General features: G+C 37.2%; 1 protein-coding gene across 4 annotated transcripts in view; it reads right to left on the minus strand.

The window, feature by feature from the left end:
* Window positions 1-4,555: 4,555 nt before the first annotated feature.
* The window catches only part of BICRAL (BRD4 interacting chromatin remodeling complex associated protein like), a 43,747-nt gene continuing 27,976 nt past the window's right edge, over window positions 4,556-20,326 (minus strand). For all 4 annotated transcript variants that reach the window (XM_030446660.1, XM_030446659.1, XM_030446661.1 and 1 more), the window contains exons 5-12: window positions 15,847-17,547; window positions 14,036-14,135; window positions 12,826-12,923; window positions 10,990-11,051; window positions 10,716-10,861; window positions 10,475-10,569; window positions 8,967-9,069; window positions 4,556-8,384 (exon numbers count right to left, since the gene is read on the minus strand). In XM_030446660.1, coding sequence (XP_030302520.1) covers window positions 7,588-8,384; window positions 8,967-9,069; window positions 10,475-10,569; window positions 10,716-10,861; window positions 10,990-11,051; window positions 12,826-12,923; window positions 14,036-14,135; window positions 15,847-17,547 — 3,102 coding nt within the window. In that variant the 3' untranslated portion in view covers window positions 4,556-7,587. The remainder of the gene's footprint in view (window positions 8,385-8,966; window positions 9,070-10,474; window positions 10,570-10,715; window positions 10,862-10,989; window positions 11,052-12,825; window positions 12,924-14,035; window positions 14,136-15,846; window positions 17,548-20,326) is intronic.

The raw sequence follows: 20,326 nt of genomic DNA on the forward strand, positions 1-20,326 counted from the left end.
TTAACTCCCAGATAAGTTGTTACAGAATCACCCTCCTTGACAGGCAAGAGTAACATAACATTCTCATACACTCAGTACTCATTTGTTACTGGTTGTTATAAGGTTGTATACATTTTCTCTACCCTTTTTTATTAATTAGGAAAATTTAACCTCAGAAAATCACAGCACAGTAGCATACAGATTTCACACGTTCCTTACCTCTTGGTAAGGTGTATGTTGCCAATGGTGCTCATTCAGTATAATGAAAACATTTCCCCAGTTCCACAGCATTTTGGAGCTTACTCAATTTTTTGTTTAGTTTTAAACCAAACCTTGCTCATTAGCTATGTTCTTTCAAACTGTGTGCTGAGTCCATCTGTGTAATAGTAAGACATAGAAACAAACATTTAGCAAGACACTCTCAGAAGTGCAATTGGGGAAAAAAAAAAATGAAACTTGTGTGATCCAATACAGAAATGGATACAATTCTTTACAACTTCCTGGGTGTAAAATACATTCCAGATTTTTAAAATCAAGTTTAATCACCCAAAGGTCCTCTCAAAACCTATTCCTCACACAGACCTGCTCATCTCTTCCAAACCCCAGAGCCTTGTCTCTTTCAGCTTCGTCTGAATTTTCTTCTGTATACATGAAGGTTTCAGAGTCCCTGTTCCTCAACAGTCAGTATCAAATAATTCACTGGCACAGCAAACTGGTCTGTCACTGGTACCTGTTAATAGAGGTCTCCCAAATCCCCTATTCCCTGATTAATTTTAGCTTGAAAGCATGGTGAAATTGAATTGTTCAACCTGAGTAATACTAACCACATGTATTTTTTTTTTTTTTCTATTTGCCATTTATCAGAGTCAGGTACACCAAGCAATAAGAGGTTGTGAAATGAACAACAGCAGGTTTCCAGCTGCTGCTGCTCACAAAGGATACAGACCCCAATCACAGCGTGGTAGATAAAGAAAGAGCCTAAACCACTTCACTGATAATTGAAATTTCATTGCTGTACTTCAGAATGAGATTCTGGAAGAAGTTCTGCCCCAAGATGAAATCAGTTTCAAATTGAACTTTAAAAGTAATTAAAATTCTGTAATAGTGCAGAAATGTTGGCTACACACTTAAACTACCTTAGAGAGAACAGAACAGACATTTATATGTGTATTTATCAGTACTAGCCCAGTGGCTGAGCTCTGCAGTGTAAGAACGTTATCTATCCATTTTTAAGCTCTTCTGCATGCAGCTCTCAGAAGCCTAGTGCTGCCTGACCTGTCAGCAAATGGCAATCACAAAAACACTAGCATGATTTGTGATTACACAAATTATAGAAGTTATAAAAAAAAGTTTAAAACACACGCACCTTTTTTTCAGTCTTTTATGTGCTGGTAATTTGAAAAGGCTGTCAGCTTTGAGTATCTCTGAAGTAACTCCCAGATCTTGAAGTTGATGAGAATTCAACTGCTGAGACAGGGCTCAGAATTGACATGAATTATTTTAATTATTTCAACCTTGTACTTCCCTCATTTGTGATTTTTTTAATTTCATTTGAGATGCTGAACTATAGTTTTCATCACAGTAATTCGTTCAGGATTTTAGCCTCACATAAATGACAATTATTTTAGCTCATTTCTGTAATTTCAAAGACTGTTCTGCTTACCTGACATAAAACTACTTCCAGGAAATTCTCACCATGACTTTTACATGGTTTCACACCTCAGTATGAACATTTGGAGCCAAAGTTCACAACACAGACTAAAGCTTTATATTTTCAGAACTGTGAAGCAATTAATAAAAGTGTACAGTACTCAGAGGAAAAACATAGCAACCTGCTTAGATGACAACCGTTTATTTAATGACCACCCCAAATTACCCCATTATATAATGCTACTTACCTAGGTGTTACGATGGTCATCACTGTGGAATCTGAGAGTCCCTGCATCGATGGCCTCCCACCCCCATCAGGGGCATTATACCAATTAAATTTCATGTGGTTTATTTTTAAAAAATAAGTATTATCACCATAATCCTTGAAAATCTTTCCACTGATTCAACAGACTGTGGATCAGGCCCTACATGTCAGGTGTCTAGAAAGGAACATGAGAGTTAGGGCTGCTACTTCCACCTCAGTGGTGGCCAGAGACAGTGGAGCTCTACCACAACAAACCTGTTTTGGCAGATTAATTAGAATGAGAAGCATCACTAATTCACAAGTTGTAGTAAACTTGTGACAATAAGGAACCTGTATAGCCCGGAGTGCAGGGTAATTCTGAAAATTTGGCCACTAGTATCACTACTTTACTAGGTAAAGAAAAATTACATAGACATAAAAGGTTGCTGAAACAGTAAAAGCTGTCTAGATGCACCAACAGGGACTAACTACTCTGGCTAACCCTTGCTCTTCTAAAATTGCTGTTTTTTCATTAACATAGTTGCAACAATTTATCTCAAATGAGAACACCTCATTTGACCTGGTAGTGTTAGGTCAATGGTTGGACTTCAAGATCTTAAGGGTCTTTTCCAACCTAAATGATTACAGTATCAAGAAAAACAGAGCACTGCTTCCTCAGAAAATTCCAGCGGTGCAAAAGCAGCACCAGACTGAGCACTACATTCTAGAAGATGACTACTCTACAGAAAAAAATGACACCACCTAGACAAAACTAGCATTAAAAGGCCAAGTGAACAGTACTACACAAGAGGCTTAATTCTGAGTTTAATTCTTCCTCCATTATTCCCCACAAAACTTCAAGTCTAGAAAAAAAAAAAAAAAAAAAAAGCAGAATTCTGTGCCCAGCACCCAACACAGCAACTTCAGAGGTTTTCACTTTTACACCAAAAATATTGGTTCAGTTGGACACTTTGTGTCCTTATATGTTTTTCTTCCCTAGTAGAGCAGAGGCTTTCTCTCAAGTTTGCTTGTTGTTTACCTACTGCAATGCATTATTATGGATGCATTTTTTTCAGTTTCCAGTACAATGCCTAGTTGCAAAGCTAGCAGCACAGAAAGACAAATGCCAATCCATAAATTATAAACAAATACTTAAATAAATGCATCATTACAGAATCTGTACAATGTCTTATATCTGCACCAGAGCTGCTGCTGTTCAGGTCTTTGCTGAGACTTCTTCTTTGTAATGACTTTAACCAAAATGATGGGTGCTCCCTAAGTCACCATCAAGGCAATTTCTTGCATTTCTTGAAGCTGGCCTGAGAAAGGCACCATTGTGATAAGCCTAGGAAAAAGTGTGTGCAATCCTAAAGGAAAAGATTCAAAGGCTTGTAAAGTAAACATTTCCAGAAGAAGCAAGAAAGTTCTCCAAGGTTTAAAATTACTTATCTTTCCATGTGCCAAGCTTACTCAGGTATTTTGTTTTCTTTGTAGTCATCCTTAAAATGAAGAGTGTTCTGACTTTTTTAATAAGCTATGCTAATGCACACTAATGCTAACATACATGCTCCCATCTTCAGAAATTCTGCCATAAATTTTGGAATAAATACAACAAACCCTATGACAAAAATGCTATTGAAAGGCAATTTAAAAAACATACCATATTGTTCTAACAGAAAAACCCATCCTACAGTGAAGACAGCTGCGTGGTCAACTGTGCAACAAATGTGTCTCAACCCAGAAAGTTTGCCTGGTAATTCTACAGGAATATGACAAAGAAAAAAAAAAAAAGAATCCAAGATGCTTAGGCATCCTAACCCAAGCAGAAACTAAAATAATATACAACTTATTTTATTAATTTTGTTCCTGCCTGAATCCATGCAGAAAACATTCAGAAAAGCATGTTTATTTTGTCTCACTGACAAAATAACAAATACTAACCATGAAGATTTCTACCTTTCAATACTCCAGGCCCTACTCCAAGTTGAGAGGCAGTGCACTTCACCAATCCCTTCGTTTAGAAGCAAAGCCTCCAAAAACAAAGTGTTGAGGTTCCAAACATAAGAACTTACTAGATCAGAATCTCAGCATACTTTCTAAAAAATTCAATCACAGTAAGAAAAGGCTCATCACTCTAGTAAAAGTAGGAAGAAGCACTGTAACACAAGCAAATGTAGTATCTTCTCATGGCGAATGGGAAATGCTGCAAAGACAGCTGTCTATAACCAACTAAAACTGGCACAACTCTGAAACCAGTCGCATGAATGAGGTGGCCAGCTGACAACCAAAAGCCCTCTCTTTTACTCCACTCCCCTGACACATCAGGTGGATGATGTCTCTACCTTGTCAACACATGCTGGAAGGGGCAGGTGTGTCCCAGTAACCTTGCCATGGCAAGGCTTGCAATGACAACAGAGCAGGACTGCTGGCAACCTTGTTACGTGGAGACTTCCATTACTCTGTGTAGTTACAATGCCCCAGGAACCAAGTCCCAACACTGTAGATGCAGAGAGATCCAGAGTATGGAGAGTTTGCCTCTTGAGTATTTTATAACAGGGCTGCATCAAGAGGCACAGGAGTAAGAATATCTTCCAACCGTATTATTATTTAAAACTGTGAACAATTCTCTTTTGGAAACGTAAATATTCAACTAGGTTAAATCAAGACAACCACAGATATGCATTTTTTCCCAAATCTTTGGCTGTATTGCAATGGTTGTTTCAATTTGTAATCTCCAACTAAACATTTCCTATCCATGGATTAACAATATATTTACTGACTTGTGTCTTTTAACAGTATTTATCCAACATAACAAAATAAACTGCAATTTGTTATACTTTTTTTTTTTACAAAACATTTTATAAATATTTTTACAAAATGTATACAAAGCAATTTCAAGTGAGACATACTTTACAAATGAAGGTATTTAAGCAAATAAAGTCCATACCACACTGACAATAAGTGACACATCCTCTTTAAGTGAAGTCAGTCTGTAAGGCCTCCCTAAGCTAACAGATAAATTATACTAAAATCATCAAAACAAACAGTTTTCTTAATTGCCAGTTTAAAATTTGTTTTAATATTAGGCAATATTAAATAACATTGAAACCACAATGCTGATCCAGCAAAATAATGAAAACATGTTTGAAGTCATGCACATTCACAATACTTTGCTGGACTTGAGCCCGTATGATTAATAAATTCATACCTTTTTTTTTTTTAAGCACAACAAAAACACAATTCTTTCATTTACTGCTTCAACACGTACCAGAATTCCTTTAGAAATTAATACAAAGGAGTGAACAGAACATTAATAATTTTAAGATTAATCTTGCTAGGATTGCTCAATGGGTTCCTCTCATAAGCAATTCAGAGAAATGTGTCTGACCGAATCACCCATGATTATTTATATAATTTCTCATTTTTTATATGCTGTTGTCCCCCATCCCCAAATGAGATCCAACAGAAGACACATAGCCTGATACTCCCACCATGTATTTGCTGTAGAGAAGCTGGAAACCCCATATCCATTTTGTGGTGGTACAAAAAGCAAGTGGATCAATGAATGTGCAACTTTTTTTTTTCCCTATAAAAGAAAAACTTAACCAGTTAACATGCAGCTGTGTAACTTGCTGTTTTCCTTCCTAGGTGATTTAAAACAGTTAAATTTCCAAAATGGTAAAATAAAATACACATCAGGATACACAGCCATGAGCAGATTATTAAATCTAAAAAGGCAATAGGTGAAGAGTATATTGTCAGTTTTGCCAATAAGAAAACAACTAATGGCCTGAGAATCTATTCTATGGACACCTAACTAAAAATTTAAAACTGGCAATACTTATTACCTTTAGTATTTTATACAACACTTGGGAATGTTGGGTTTTTACAAACACATACTTTGAAATTGGCACAATTTTTTTAAATGGCAATCAGTAAAATACAAAACCAGTATTTCCATTCACCTTGAAGGGGAAATTAATTTTAAGCAAGTTCTTCTTTCTCACATTGCTTTCTAGATTTGGTTTCCTTTAGTGGTCAGACGGTGGATTGTAACTCAATACTGAGTTGCACTGCAATCTTCTACTGTCACAAGAATCTAATTCTTTCTTTTGCACTATTTAAAAGGACTGAATTAAACGATAGCAAAACTTTTTGTCTTCCTTCCTGGCAATCTGACTGACAACCACAGCTTGTCACAATGAGCCTCTATATCATGAAATTGTAATCAGCAAGTCTGGAAAATGGCTGGTAATTTTTCTTAGAAGTTGTGGAGGTCTGAGTGAGAACACGAGCATACCTTAGAAACCACAAAAGCTATACCCTCCTGAGCAGACATATGCACTACACCCATGTGACAAATGTCAGCACACTTACGTGCACAAAAGCACTCACGACCAAAGTAACCTAGGAAAAAGCAGCATGGGCAGCAAAAAAAGAAAAGAAAAGAAAAAAAAGATGTCATAGATTAAAATAAATAAATAAAATAATAAGATTCTTTCTTAACAACATGACAGGAAGCCAAATACAAACCATGCAATGGTTTCACTCGGCTCTACAATATGAAATAATAACTACACACTTTGATATGTTTAAGCAACAGGATTGCTGATCGACTTTGGTCTGTACATCTTTTGATACTTATGACTGCTACGGTGGATGATTTAACATTCTCTGACAGCAAAAAGCAAAAAAATAAAAAATAAACACTGGCCTTTAAATTTAATCAGAGTAAGGCTAATGTCCTCTTAAAATATAAGCTACAAATATCATAATTGTTTTCAAATAAAAGTGCTTTTGACACTTGGTCTAAAAAAACAAAAACAAACAAAAAACCCAAACAACAAATTTTTAAAAAAACCCAACACATTTATACCACTTCAGAAAGACTCAAGGCTGACTACATCCAATTATAAAATGCAAAATCTTTTCCTCAAGAGTTAACATATATATGTGTTATATATATAAATTCATGGCTCTATCATGGCCTCATCCTGTACACTTGCCATTTATTGGCTTCCATTCTATCTTCCTTAGTCAAGCATTTATTACTTCATATCATGCCACTGTGACTAAGATCATATAATATCATCCCACAGACTAAAGTTACCCACTACAAATATATCATCAAGTACTAGTTTCTGCTCAGAAAGCAATAGAAAAGCACTTTAAGTTTAAATTAAGAAGCCTTGTAAACACACTGATGATATCCTTCCAACTTAGGAATCCTAGAACACAGATTCATTAACAAAGCAAATAATCACTTCTGAATAGAGGTACAGTGGGTTTTCCATAAAAACTAAAAATCTGATGATTTGTGGAAGAGAAGGGTAGGGGAGAATTGTTGCTTCCATTGCCTTTTAAAAACATTTTCTTAATAAATATATCCTTTCAAATGACTGTGATTGTCAGTATATTACCATGTTACATAGGGCCTAACAATCTGCAACCTTGTTATGTTGCAGTACTGCACAATTATCAAAAGCATTATCATAATAATACTTGAAACAGTAAGGCCCTAACAGACTGCATTCTAACAAGGATTAACTTTACTTGGGTATCTCACTGTAACCACAATGAGTATTGCTCTCAAACACAGAACAGAATCTAGTTTAGAAAGGTTAACCTTAAATGCATGTCAGGCTGTAATTGTGGTGTCATTCACATTTGCTTCTGCTAAGAGAAACATCAACTTGTCCATGGAACTGTAACTATTAACACTCTAAGATACTATTTACAGCTGCTTCTAAAATAGAGTCCGTTTCTACACCTTCACTGTGGTCTGGAATAAATTTTTCCAGGCAGTTTTCGTGTGAAGCAATAGGTGAAAAAGTAGGAAATTCTAATTCAACTGAGCCACTACTTGTTGCCTCGCTTTGTGGCTGTCTCCCAGCTTTTTTAAGTTCCAAGATGTTTTTAAATGTAGTTTCTAAACTCTTACTGAGCAGTAAGTCTTGCTGGGGTTCACCAGAGCCTTTCTTGTTATCAGGATGTAAAATCTCATTCTTTGGAGAATTCCTCACAGCTTTGTCTTGGAAGGAATTATTACACGTTACCTTTGAGAAAGACTGAACTGTGTTCCTTGATATTTTATTGTGTGTTCCATGACTGCCTCTTGACACAGGTTTTGACAAGTCTTCAGAAGTCGAAGAATTCTCAGTGGACTTGGCAAAATCTTTCCCAGCCATCTTTTCTTCAGAAAGGGCCACATACTGGCTCTCAGAAGAACAATTAGCTTTTTCAAATTTTAAAGCTTTAGTGAGGCTCTCCGATTTTTTAGAAGTTATTCCTTCTTGGGGTGTCAGAACATTGTTAGGCACTAGAGGAAGTTTACTGTGATTTGTGGACTCTGCTGAGCTGGATTTTGGTCGGTCTCTGGCTTGGGTTTTGGTAGTCTGACCTCGAGAAGGTAATGTTTTGCTAGACTGATGGTCACTTTTGCTGGACTGTGCTTCTTCAGCTGCTTGATCAAATTGTTTGGCAGAACAACAAAAATCAGCCTGATAACCATCTGAAAATTAAGGAACAACATTTTACTTAAATTACCTATCCATCAAAACAGACACTCAAACACATTTTCTGAGTATTACAATTCAAATGACACTGACAACCTGCAGATTCATGTCTGTAAAGAGACATAGACATGCTTAAGTATTCTGCCATGTCCAGTGTAGGACTTGTGCCCTGCGATAGGGTAAGGGCAATGGATTCAAGATAGAGCACAGGATGCTCCACCTCAACATGAGGAAGAATTTCTTTACTGTAAGGTTTACAAAGCCCTAGAACAGACACCCTAGAGAGGCTGGGGAGTCTTCTTCTCTGGAGACTTTAAAGAGACACCTGTATACATTTCTGAGTGACCTGCTTGGGTTTTGGTTCTGCTCTAGGAGGGGGGTTGGACTCAATGTTCTTCAGAGGTCCCTTCCAACTCCTGACATTCTGTAATTCTGTGAATTCAGTAGCTATTAAAATTCAACTTGCAACTGCTTATTTGATAGTTCAGTTACCAGAATCCCTAGCAATCAGTGTCTCGCTATGGTCACAATCATTTTTGCACTGCTTCTGCAAGAGTCAGAAGTTAACCTTTACTTACCAGGATCCACTAGTGCAAGACGCTTATCCCGGGTCAGAGATGCCCTTTCTTCCTGGTTAAACATTCTGTCAATCATAACCATTTCTGCAGAGGGATTTATCCGCTGCAGAAAAAATAAAGTAAAAAATTACCATCTCTGTACTTACTCAGACATTTGCCACCAAATCAAAACATTTACAGCTTTGTTACTCGTCAGAGAAAAGGAATGTGTTTCATCAGGTATTTGTGGGAAATGTTCACAATTCCACAGCATCTTCAAAGACCTTGACTGGGACTCCAACCACTACTGTAACTCAATCATAAAATATTATTCACATTTTATAGCACATTTTATTTGTCAAAGATTTTAAAACAAGATTAGATTGGTTTAGATTTTAAAACAAGAATAGATTTGGATTCTATTCCAAATAGAAGAGCTGCACCTTTTCAGGACTGTGTACATTTACCACTCTACATCACCATGTTTTACATCACATAGGATCTTTCTAATTTTAGAGAGAAAGAAAGCAAAAATCTTGCAATGGGACCTCACCACCCTAGCATCGTTTCCTCCCTGCACTACTCTTCCATCCTTCTAACTAGTTGGTGCAGAGCTGCATTTTGCTGACCATGCCTTCAAACCAGGTGGATCCATCCACCGCAGAATAAAGTTCACTGGCTACTAAATCACAACACAGGGAACAAGTTCCAAACCTGAACACTATGCAAAATAACCTCTTTGAAATGACTATATGGAATTTACCATTCAACATATCAGATGTTAAAAGAACAGATTTCGACCTCCAACCTCCCTTTGTACCTGCAATTACTGGCAAATACTTGGAATCTCTTTATAATGGGACTGCTACGGGATTCCAAAACCATATTAATTCTAACACATTCCAAATTCCTGTCTCTAAAGCAGAGTGATTCTAACGACCATTTTACTCAAATTCATAACTTTCCAAGGCTTGAAAATTAACAAGTTTGAAGCCACAATGACATTTCCTGACCCTTGTAAAATACATTATTAAATTAACTTTTTAAGTTTTCTTTTTACCTCATCCCTGCAATTCTGAAAGCACTGAAGTAAATAAATTGTAATATGATTTGGCTCTAATTATAATAACAGATGGAGGCCTCTGAATGGAGATTTGCAACACTCTTTCAGGCTCTATCATACGCAGAAATATATAGAAACCACCTGCCTGCCTACCACAGCCTGTTCAGCACAAGAGCAAAAGCATAAGCAGAGAGCAGAAGTTCCTGCTTTCAGCATCCTTACTTAGATGGTATGTGAAATACAAACTCAACCCATTTCACTGATTTTAAGTGTGCATGCACATATATATATGTATATATATGGATCTTTAAAACCTTCATGTATGTATTTATCTCCTTCATAAGGTGATAAACAGTATCAACAAAATGAACTGTAATGCTAGCTCTCACCTTCCTGTAGATGTATTTTTTTAACACACTGAATCATATCCTATAAGCATAAATTGTGCCTGGGTGATACACCTTACCATTGCATCTTCTATAAGCAAACATCTGTATTTGTTCAGCATAGCCTGCGTCCTCTTCAGAAGCTGTGTAGCTACAGATTCAAATTCACTGTCCACTAGAAAGACAAGAATGTACTTTTAATTAGTGTTCTACAATAAACTGCAAATTTCAAAATGTTCCCTTTCTTACTTGCTTTTACATACAGAATTCTCTCAATACATTTATTACAAACTTACTGGCAATTTTTAGAAAAAAAATTACCTTTTCTTAAGTCTTCCTCTGTTGGCAGTGATCCCTGGCACACGTGGTATGAAAGGAGTCTCTGAACTGCATCATTCAGTGATCTGAACCGGCTTTTATCTGGTGTCACAGCATGCACCTGATCCTTCTGTAACTGCTGTAGAATGCTACAAGGAAAATTAATGATATATAATTAACCCATACTCTAGCAGAAGTTTATACACTGACAAAAACTAAGAAGAAATTAAGGTTAGAGAAACATCTGCCACAAAATTACAAAAGAAGAATGACTTACAAAGCTCCTTTAGTTAACTGTTTGGCAGCAGGCCTTTTCTGCCCAACTAAATGACCATCCACCTAGGTTCAAAATAAAAGACAAATTAAAATATATCCTCTCTGTTGCAAAGCCTAAGTTTCAGCACCAACTTCTGCCAATTTAATGTATCACCAATAGAAGTGTGGCCACTGCTTAAGTATTAACACTTTCAATTATCTCCTGTTCTCACAGCACACGGTATCAATGAAATAAGGAAGCCACTTCTCTTTCATAAACCAAAGGTCTGAAATATTGTTTGTAGGCAAATTCCACTGTAGTGCATGCACAAACTTCTCTAGAAAAAAGGTTGGATATCAAACTTAGCAGGTGAAAAGAAGAAAAGGTACAGCTAAAAACTTTTCCAAACAAATCTGCTCTTAAGAACTGTCTCTGCACTTCTCAGCTGATGTCATCTTGCCTGATTTTGATAGATGAGAGTATCTGAAAGCAGGCTAAGGTTGCACACATCAAAATCTCAGGAATTGTAACAGTGAGTGGCAGGTGAAAGTGGTTCTGGGAATTCTGTTTCAGAGCTGATGCTATAAAGTCATCCATCAGGTATATACATCATATTCTACTTTCCTTAGGCGTTTATGAAGCCAAGGTTTCTCAAAGGAATACTGTCCTAAGATGTGAGTAAACACTCTTATTCCTACTGTATGAGAGGCATTATTACCATCTAAATATTCTTCCAAAGAAACCATTCGCGATCAAAGAGTCTTTAATGCGAAGTTGTTGGGTTTCTTTAGTCAACAAGTTGTACTTAATGAAATTGGTCACAGTGCAAAAGGTATTTATGATTTAAAGAAAGATTGCATGAAAGCTCTTTTGAACTACAACATGGTCAGAAGAACAAAAAAGCATGTGGTACAGAGCATTTATCTTAGCACAGCACAAGCAGCATCAAGCAGGAACACTGCAGTGTAGTGGTTCTTGCTGGTCCAAAATCTCTTAGCTTCAGAGACAAGGAAGCATTCCCCACCACAGGAGAATGAACATCTAACCAAAAATTTGAAAAACAGCCTGAAGTCATAACTGAGCACTGCCGTGAGCATCTTTTGATCTACTTGTGTATCAATAAGACAGGGGAAAACATTCACATCATACTATGCTGATGTACAGCAAGGAACAAAAAATTCTAGATCACATCCTCCCGTGTTTTCTTCCATGATTTTGTATTTTAGTTTCATCCACAACGAAGCCAACACTCTCAAGCCTATGTCAAACCCTCACTCCTTGCCCTCAGCTACTCAGTCCATGAATGTAATGATTGCCTCCACCCTCCAGTTCTTGTATTCCCTCTCCAAATAAGCTGCTGCTTCCAGCCCTAAAACATGGATATACTTCTAAATTTTTGTATGCAATTGCCACATACAGGAGAACTTTTGGTGGTAAAAAAAAAAATAAATATGACAATCCAGTGAAGAGTAAAACAGGCAAAGATCAGATGAATTTTTCTGCTGCTTCTCACAAACCATCCTCTCACAAATAGACTGGTAATAGAAGAGATTTTAAGAAGTAATTAAGAGTAGGTCTAACTTATGTCCTGATCAGCAAAGAATTGCTATGTTACATAAAATTGTTTTCAGGGAACAGTAAAGTTGGCTTCCACTTATTGCCTTAATCTCGAAGCCACACACTCGAGTATCAGTTTGAAAAATACTCAACATTTTATTACGTTTGACAAGCCTGAGTGACTTCATATACCCTAAAAAAACCTTCAGGGACTCCTAGATTATCAATATGGAGTTGAAACAATCCCAACTTCACTAAAACTCTAAGGGAAAGGAAAACAAATACAGAAGTCTCCTCTACCTGTATGCTCTGTTGAACTGCTGATGATCCTATTACTTTTTCTTGCGGCTGTGCTGTTCCTAGAGATTGCTGTATGATTTTTCCTCCAGAGTCCTGTCCTATAAAAAATATGTTAAAAAGACTTGTCATGCTAAGCAAGAACAGAATGTTACCTACCTATCTTGATCATTTCACTTGAGTTTTTAGCTTTTAGGAGAAAGATACATGTCCTCATGCTTAAAAAACATCAGTGAAGCTATACTGTGGAGAAGAAGTGAAACAGCACTGATCCTTTATTCTACACACTACAAAAATCCTTGGATAGAAATAGTACTGCAATGTAAGAAGAAATTCAAGAACCACCAGCACAGTGTCCCAACAATTTACTGAAAAACATGCTGTACAATTTCTCAAGCTTTTCAGTACTTAATCTCCCTGAACCATATAAAACATATTTTTCTAGAGCTCTCAGAGTAGTTCCACAAGAGTCATTATCCTTTTATTTTCCCCTGCATTTTCTAGATGTGCAGACTTCATCCATACGCCTTGCTCAGGAATTCAAAGAGCATTGCAACTTTACAACCAGCACAACTAAGAATCTTTTTTTTTTCAACAAAAGAAACCCAATACAAAAAAAACCCCAAGGTTACAGTATTTCTCAGTTTTTCATATACTGGTTTTGTTCTTTTAGTAGCATGCTGCTGCTTGGAAAGTCCAGTATTTTGCCATGAACACTGCATTAACTATTCTATATGCAAGTGACACACTCAAAAACAAACCAGGGGATAACATCCTGCATATAACCTTGTAAACACATTTCTGTTTCCTCTTTATCTGAAGTATCCATCACAAGAGAGGGTCTAGAAGTTTCATACTATTTTTAGCAGGTGTCTCTGTTTTGAAAACTTGTTATTTCTGTATTCCTAAACTGAAAAAAAAAATAAAGAAAAACTAAAGAAGGTGCAATTTTGGCTTTTATAGAAGGGAAAGTTATTACTTATTGTGAAGTTTCAACTCTTCACTCTACAAAATGAAGTACCACAGTTGTGAAAAATAAAAGCACATATTCAATACTGAAAAATTTAGTCTGGATTCTTCTATAAATAAAATTCTGATGACCTTAGGGTCCTATCAGCAAAAGCCATCATGGCAAATTTTACACACTACATAAGAAACAATTTCTGTGTCTGGAGAAAATTAAGAAAATGATTTTAAAAAGACCTTAGTTGACCTGATAGTGTGTTGCTCAGAAGACTTGTTAGCTGAGGTTGTCTCAAATTATCCTGTGTCTTCGATGCAGAAACTGGAGATGTCTGATTCATTGCTTTTTTCTGTGCCCCAGACAATAAAAAAGAAGATTAAAAAAACCCAAAACAAAACACACAGTCAAATGCTTATTGAAAGCTTTAACGAACAGATGAAAAAAAGAGAAAAAAGGCAACTAAAATTCAGCTTTACGCATCTTTTTTGATCCTCAAGCTTATCTGTGCCTACATTTCAGATATCTTAACTCTTCCTGAGTTCTAAGCTCAGTAATTTTATGAAATAAATCACAGTTGAATAGAAATTGCACTAGCAGTACAAACATGCTTCAGTTATACTCTAGAAGACCACTCCAAATGGCCCTCAGAAAGCTCAGCTTTTCACAGTTTTAACACTGTTCCACAATAACAAAAAACCCACAGTAAAACACACTCTCCAGTGTCTAGCATATAAATGATACACTGTTTACAATACAGCACAATGTTTAAAATGCAAGTACAAACTAAAAGGATTCTGGTAAACAGTAAAATTTGTTTTCTGTAATTCCCCTTTCAGCTCTGAAATTTCAACACAAAACCAAAATTATCTTTCACAGCAAGAACAAATATTATTCCTTAGAAACTGCTGAAAACTCACTGACACGGCACATATCCTACAAACAGGAAGACATAGACACATGAAGAGACCATCAGACAGGCCTTAGTCATCAGCAAATAAAATCTTACTACCTACTCTGGCAGTTTTGGCAAAGACTCAAAATCTGGTTCTACAACACATTCATCCGTTTTTTTCTAAATACACATTGTTTTCTAAGACCATTTTGGGGTCTTTGTTAAAAAAAAAATCCATCAGTACTTTGGGAAAAGAGAAAGCTCTATGATAATTAGTGCATACCGATATAAACAGTGTTTTATAATGATCAAGGAAAACAAACAAAAGCAAAAAATGGAAACTGAATAACAGCACATTGCTAACTGTGTGACAAGTCACTCCATTTTCACTTGTGAAAATAAACCTGAGCTGAATATAAACTGCAGCTGCATCAAATGGACAAAAATAGACACCAGTTCTCACCTTAAACATAAGTATTTTTTTTAAATTATTAAGAAGACCCCTACATATAGAAGATATTTTTAAATGTTACACTTTTGCAAACTGCTTTCAAAGGTATTGTCTCTTAAGGATTCAAAGAAACATCTCTTGCCTTTTCTTTGCTTCATGTTTGAAAGCATTTCGCTGCTACAGACACGCAAAATGCCAAAAAGGTTATATGTTAATGAATTAATTGTATGGGAAGTAACCCAAGAAACCTTTTCATCTCTAATTTCAATATGTAAAACCTTGAAAACGCATGCATAGTTTTTAGTCAGGTCAAAATACTCCTAGGTGCTAAGAATGTACCGGTGCCTTTACATCTAGCTCCATGGTAAGATTTTCAGGAGACCACACAGCCTTATAATCTTACAACATTAACTCCTTTAAATGGGAGCAAATATAGATCAGTGCAAAGCAGTTCTGAAAATGCTACTATAAATCACCAATAAGTGTTCTGAATTAATAAAAGTGACAGGCTCATTCAGTCAGTAATAGACTTTAGAGAATACCAAGTGAAATTATGTCTTTGTGTTACAGTAATTTTTAGCACTTCCACAGTATTTCTAACAATGCAAACCAGCAAAAATGTTCTCTGTATTAACACCAACCATAACACTTAGCTAACCCAATTTTAGCATAGATTAGAAGCATTTCTCAGGCTACATGCTCAAGCAGCTTTCTTACCTGACCAAAGGTGAACTGCTGTTGTGTTACTCCAGCTGACGTGTGGCTGAAGGTGCTTACAGATTTTGAAGAGGATGCTGGAAGACGATGTGATGCACTGATGGGAACTTGAGTTCTGTTCTGTGTGAGCTGATCTCCTGCAAAATTTCCTCCTGATGCCACAGACTGAACTGATGGTCCCAAGCTAGGATGTACTGAACCCGACGAACTTGCAACAGCAAATCGATTAGATGCTGACATACTTGAGGCTGTAGACTGCCCAGGTGACATAGTAGTAAAGCTCGATCTCCCTTGAGAAACATTAGCTTGACTGGGTGACAAATGCAAGACCGTTGGTGATGCCTGCTGCAGTGGCACCTGTCCACCAACAACTTGTGAAGTTCCATGATTTACTATAACTTGGTTCCCTGGAGCTGTGAATGTCTGGCCGGAAACAAGCTGGACAGCTGTATTCTGATTATTCAGCATCTGTCCTGAATATGACTGGTTGGCTCTCAGCATGTTTGCAGAGTTCCTGTTGAGCATTACATGCTCAGCAGACACTTGGCTAGGAACCAGCTGGGAAGGCTGAGTCTGAAGAAGCTGTCCATTTATGGCCTGGACGTGATGAACTGAATTAGAATTAACAGACAAGCTTGTAGGTATGAGAAACTGGTTTTGAGGTGCATGAGGCTGTCCCATAGGAGAATGGATAACAATACTACCTCCAGCACTGCTGACTGCCTGAGGTGTAACTGATTTTCTTGTATTTTGTTGATTAACAATATTAACAGACATATGAGGACCGACTACTGAACTCTGAGGTGAGTTTGCAGATGCAAACGGAATCCCTTGCTGTACGTGATGTTGCTGTATTCCCAAGTTATTCACATTGTAAGCAGTCTGCTGACCCATCTGGATAGGCTTTGGTTGGATATTAATGGGAACTTTGTTAGAGTTTGGTGCCAAACCCCTCTGAATGATGATATTATGGACAGGCAATGATGTCTGGAAATTTGTGCTGTTAAATGGAACGGTTACGGGTTGTGCTACTGGACTTGAATTTGAGTTGCCAAACAGTGAGTTACCATTTGGAGTTTGTCTATGAACCAAGAGGCCACTACTCATGTTTGCAGGCGTTTGCTGACCATTACCTTTCAGTATTATCTGAGATCCATCAAGGTTATTAATGGTCATCATGGAAGGCTGATTACTAAATGAACCTATTAGCTGTATCTGCCCAGAACCACTGATCTGGCTGTTATTAGACAAATGCTGGCTGGGAACACTAATTCCAACATGTTGCATAAAGCCATGTTGCACACCAACTGTATTGCTTGCAAAAGATGCTCCAACAGGTTGCTGTACCACTTGAGTAACTCCTATAGGTTGCAACGTCTGACCTGAGTAATTAGAAACATTAGAAGCCTGAGTAAAAGATGCTGATGAAGAAGGATGAAGCTGAGCTTGTGCAAACTGTTGGCTAGAACCTACACTGGCATCCAAATATGCCTCTTCTGCCAAAGTCTGTTCAGTAATATTGGCCTCCTGCAAGGACTTCTGAAGTATATCAAAAGGCTGATCCTCAGTAAGATCAGGTAAAGGAGAAGATACAAGTTCATCTTCAAGAAACTGAAGGCTACTGGACAGCTGCAGTCCATCACTAGACCCCTCTCCAAGCTGACCGCTCACACCTTTTACAGATGACTTAGGATCAGTGTTCTGAAACGCAAAACAAGAATTAAGTAATTTTCAGAAACTGCAATGTCTCCTTTTTTTCCCCATTAAGCTTTTCTTCATGCAAGCAAACTTTAGAAATTACATTCTTTGCATAGTATGTATATAAGGTGACATTCACCCCATACAGTGGGCCAGCATAAACACATGCGTCACTTACATCCAACTCATGCCCTCATAACAGACTGCTGGAGACACTACTCTGCTGTCACTTCTCACATCTCCCAACTCCAGAGTGCTCAGCTCTGCAGCTGCACCGTTTCAAGAGGCTGTGACATGCTCTTGATGTACCATTTTCCCTTCCTCAAGCTGAGCACCGCATGGACAAAAGGATAAAAGAAAGGAGGAGTGAAAAGATCTCCACTGTGACTCAACCTGGGACAAGGCTTCAGTAGCAACAGCAGTAGCAGGGAACAGGCAGGAGGAAACTGCTCTTTCACTGATTTCCTCCATCAAATGAGATCAATACGTGTCTAAAATCCTACCAGTATTTCTGCAGTCACACAGTGCAAACTAATGATTATTTCACAAAGTTAAGGAATTACCTAATCCTTCTTTCAGGAAGATTTTAGAAAGAATGCAGAAAGAAAAACTATGCTACAGACTTCATGGTTTATACTAATACAAAGTTTATGGAGAACTATGATCATTGAAACTACAGCAAATATTAAGTATCAGCCTGAATGAAAAAATCCTTCACATCTACATACATAAATACTGTGATAAGGAAAAGAATCTACTTTGGCCTACTGTCATTAGAGTCTTCCAAAAAAAATTATGCCCAGAAACTCTAGGCAACACAAATATCAGGTCACTGCAAGTGGAATGACAAATTTAAAAGCACAGTAATACTTAAAATAGTTTTTAGTTAGACAAGACTACACCATTCTATATTGTAAAATTGTATCTCAATTACTCAAAACCAACATCCTGCTCCTTTTTAGGTCAGGATAAATGCAAAATGCAGGTGTGGAATTAACAGTTACATTCATACTATGAGCCTCCACTCCTTGAAGGTCACAGATGCTTGTTTTCACCTCATATAAAAAGTGTGGAGATGTTGCAAGCTATAATTATCATATGTAATAACAACCCCACCCTAACTTCAGTTCCCCAAATGTATTTTTTCAGAATTTCATGTCAATCTGTCTCTGAATCAGCCTGTCTATTTTATGGAACTTTGATCATGATTTAACATACTACAAGACTGTTCTTAAAATTCAAAACAGTATTTGAAAAATACAATTATAATTTTACAATATTTTTTTTACTTTTATGTTAACAGGAGGAATTAAAACTAGTACTTGAATGTCTCAGTGTCTGCACCTCATAAAAACACGTAAAATTACAAATCATGTTCTCAACTGTACATAGCTACTATCAGGCAGAGCGAAAAGGAGACACTAACTAGGGCAATACTAGGACTCATCATGTCAGGTTCTTGTAGAGAATTCCCTATTGCATCTTTAAGTTGTCTCCAGTGACAATGGCCAATCTGAAATCTTTCACAACTGTATAATATAGAAGGCTTAAGTTACTGCTATTCTAGCTGGTACTAACAATACAACTATTAAGTACTACTAATAATAGCAGCAGTAAGAATAAATAATATTTCTTGCAATCAATATTAATTGCTTGAGATTTCCCCACTGGAATGAAGAATCCCAAGTTTCATTCCCTGCTCCCAGGACTGTTTAATATCCAAAACCGATTTTATGTGCATAAACTGGAACCAGGGACTTCACAAGTTAACATCTGAATCACTGCTGCCCAGACTCAGTCACACAGAACACCATACTAACTTCAGCAAGAAATTACTGCCTCTGCAACCTTGTGGTTCTGCCTACCAAACAGGGCCTTACTGTCGTTGGCTCCATTAATATTCTGCTCTCTTAAGCTGTTACACTGTGCTATAAGAGGAAGTTGGAAAATAGAGCAATGGCTAAGGAACCCTCTGTGTGAGGTTTGTAATGGACACTGATGATCGATCACCCAAGGAAACCAACCAGGAATCTGTAGCTGCAAAAACTTCAATGCTGAAGAATTCAGAAGCCTTCAACTTTTCAGGTATCTTTTGTTATAAAAAAGAGACTGTAGAACTATATTTATATACCTCTTGTTCTTTCACAATGCTCTACAGAAATTTTATGTTTGCAATCAAGCTGTTCTTCACGTAGGTCAATACAGAGGTCTCAAGTAAGGAGGGGAGGGAAGACAAGATGACATTGGTATTCATTATGAAGATACAAAAGGATGAGAAGACAGCATGAGAGGAACAAATGCTGGAGAATGAAAATACAGTAAGCCATCCTAGGAAAACACACCAGAAACTCCTGCTCCTCTGATCACATCTTCTAGCCTACCTATCACCTCCTCTGACCCACCCAGTCTCATAAACCAGAATGATCTTTTGACTTTCACTAAGTATTTTTATTTCTTCCAACTGGTCTTCCATAGGCAACAATGCTACTTTTTCCAGGAATCTCTGACTGCCCCAAAATTACTCCGAAAACTCACTTTCTGAAAACACACCAGAAATACATCCCTAACACCTTACCATCTGCTCATGCTTATCAGAATGACAATAAAAACTAGAAAGCTTAGAGACTATGACAAATGCAAATTATACCACAGAAATCACAGATTGTGAGGGGCTGGAAAGGACCTTGAGAGATCACCAAGTCCAACCCCACTGCCAGAGCAGGACCACCTAATGTAGGTCACACAGGAACATGTCCAGGTGGGTTTTGAATGTCCAGAGAAC

Source organism: Calypte anna, chromosome 3 (assembly GCF_003957555.1).
Source record: "Calypte anna isolate BGI_N300 chromosome 3, bCalAnn1_v1.p, whole genome shotgun sequence".
NCBI lineage: Eukaryota > Metazoa > Chordata > Aves > Apodiformes > Trochilidae > Calypte > Calypte anna.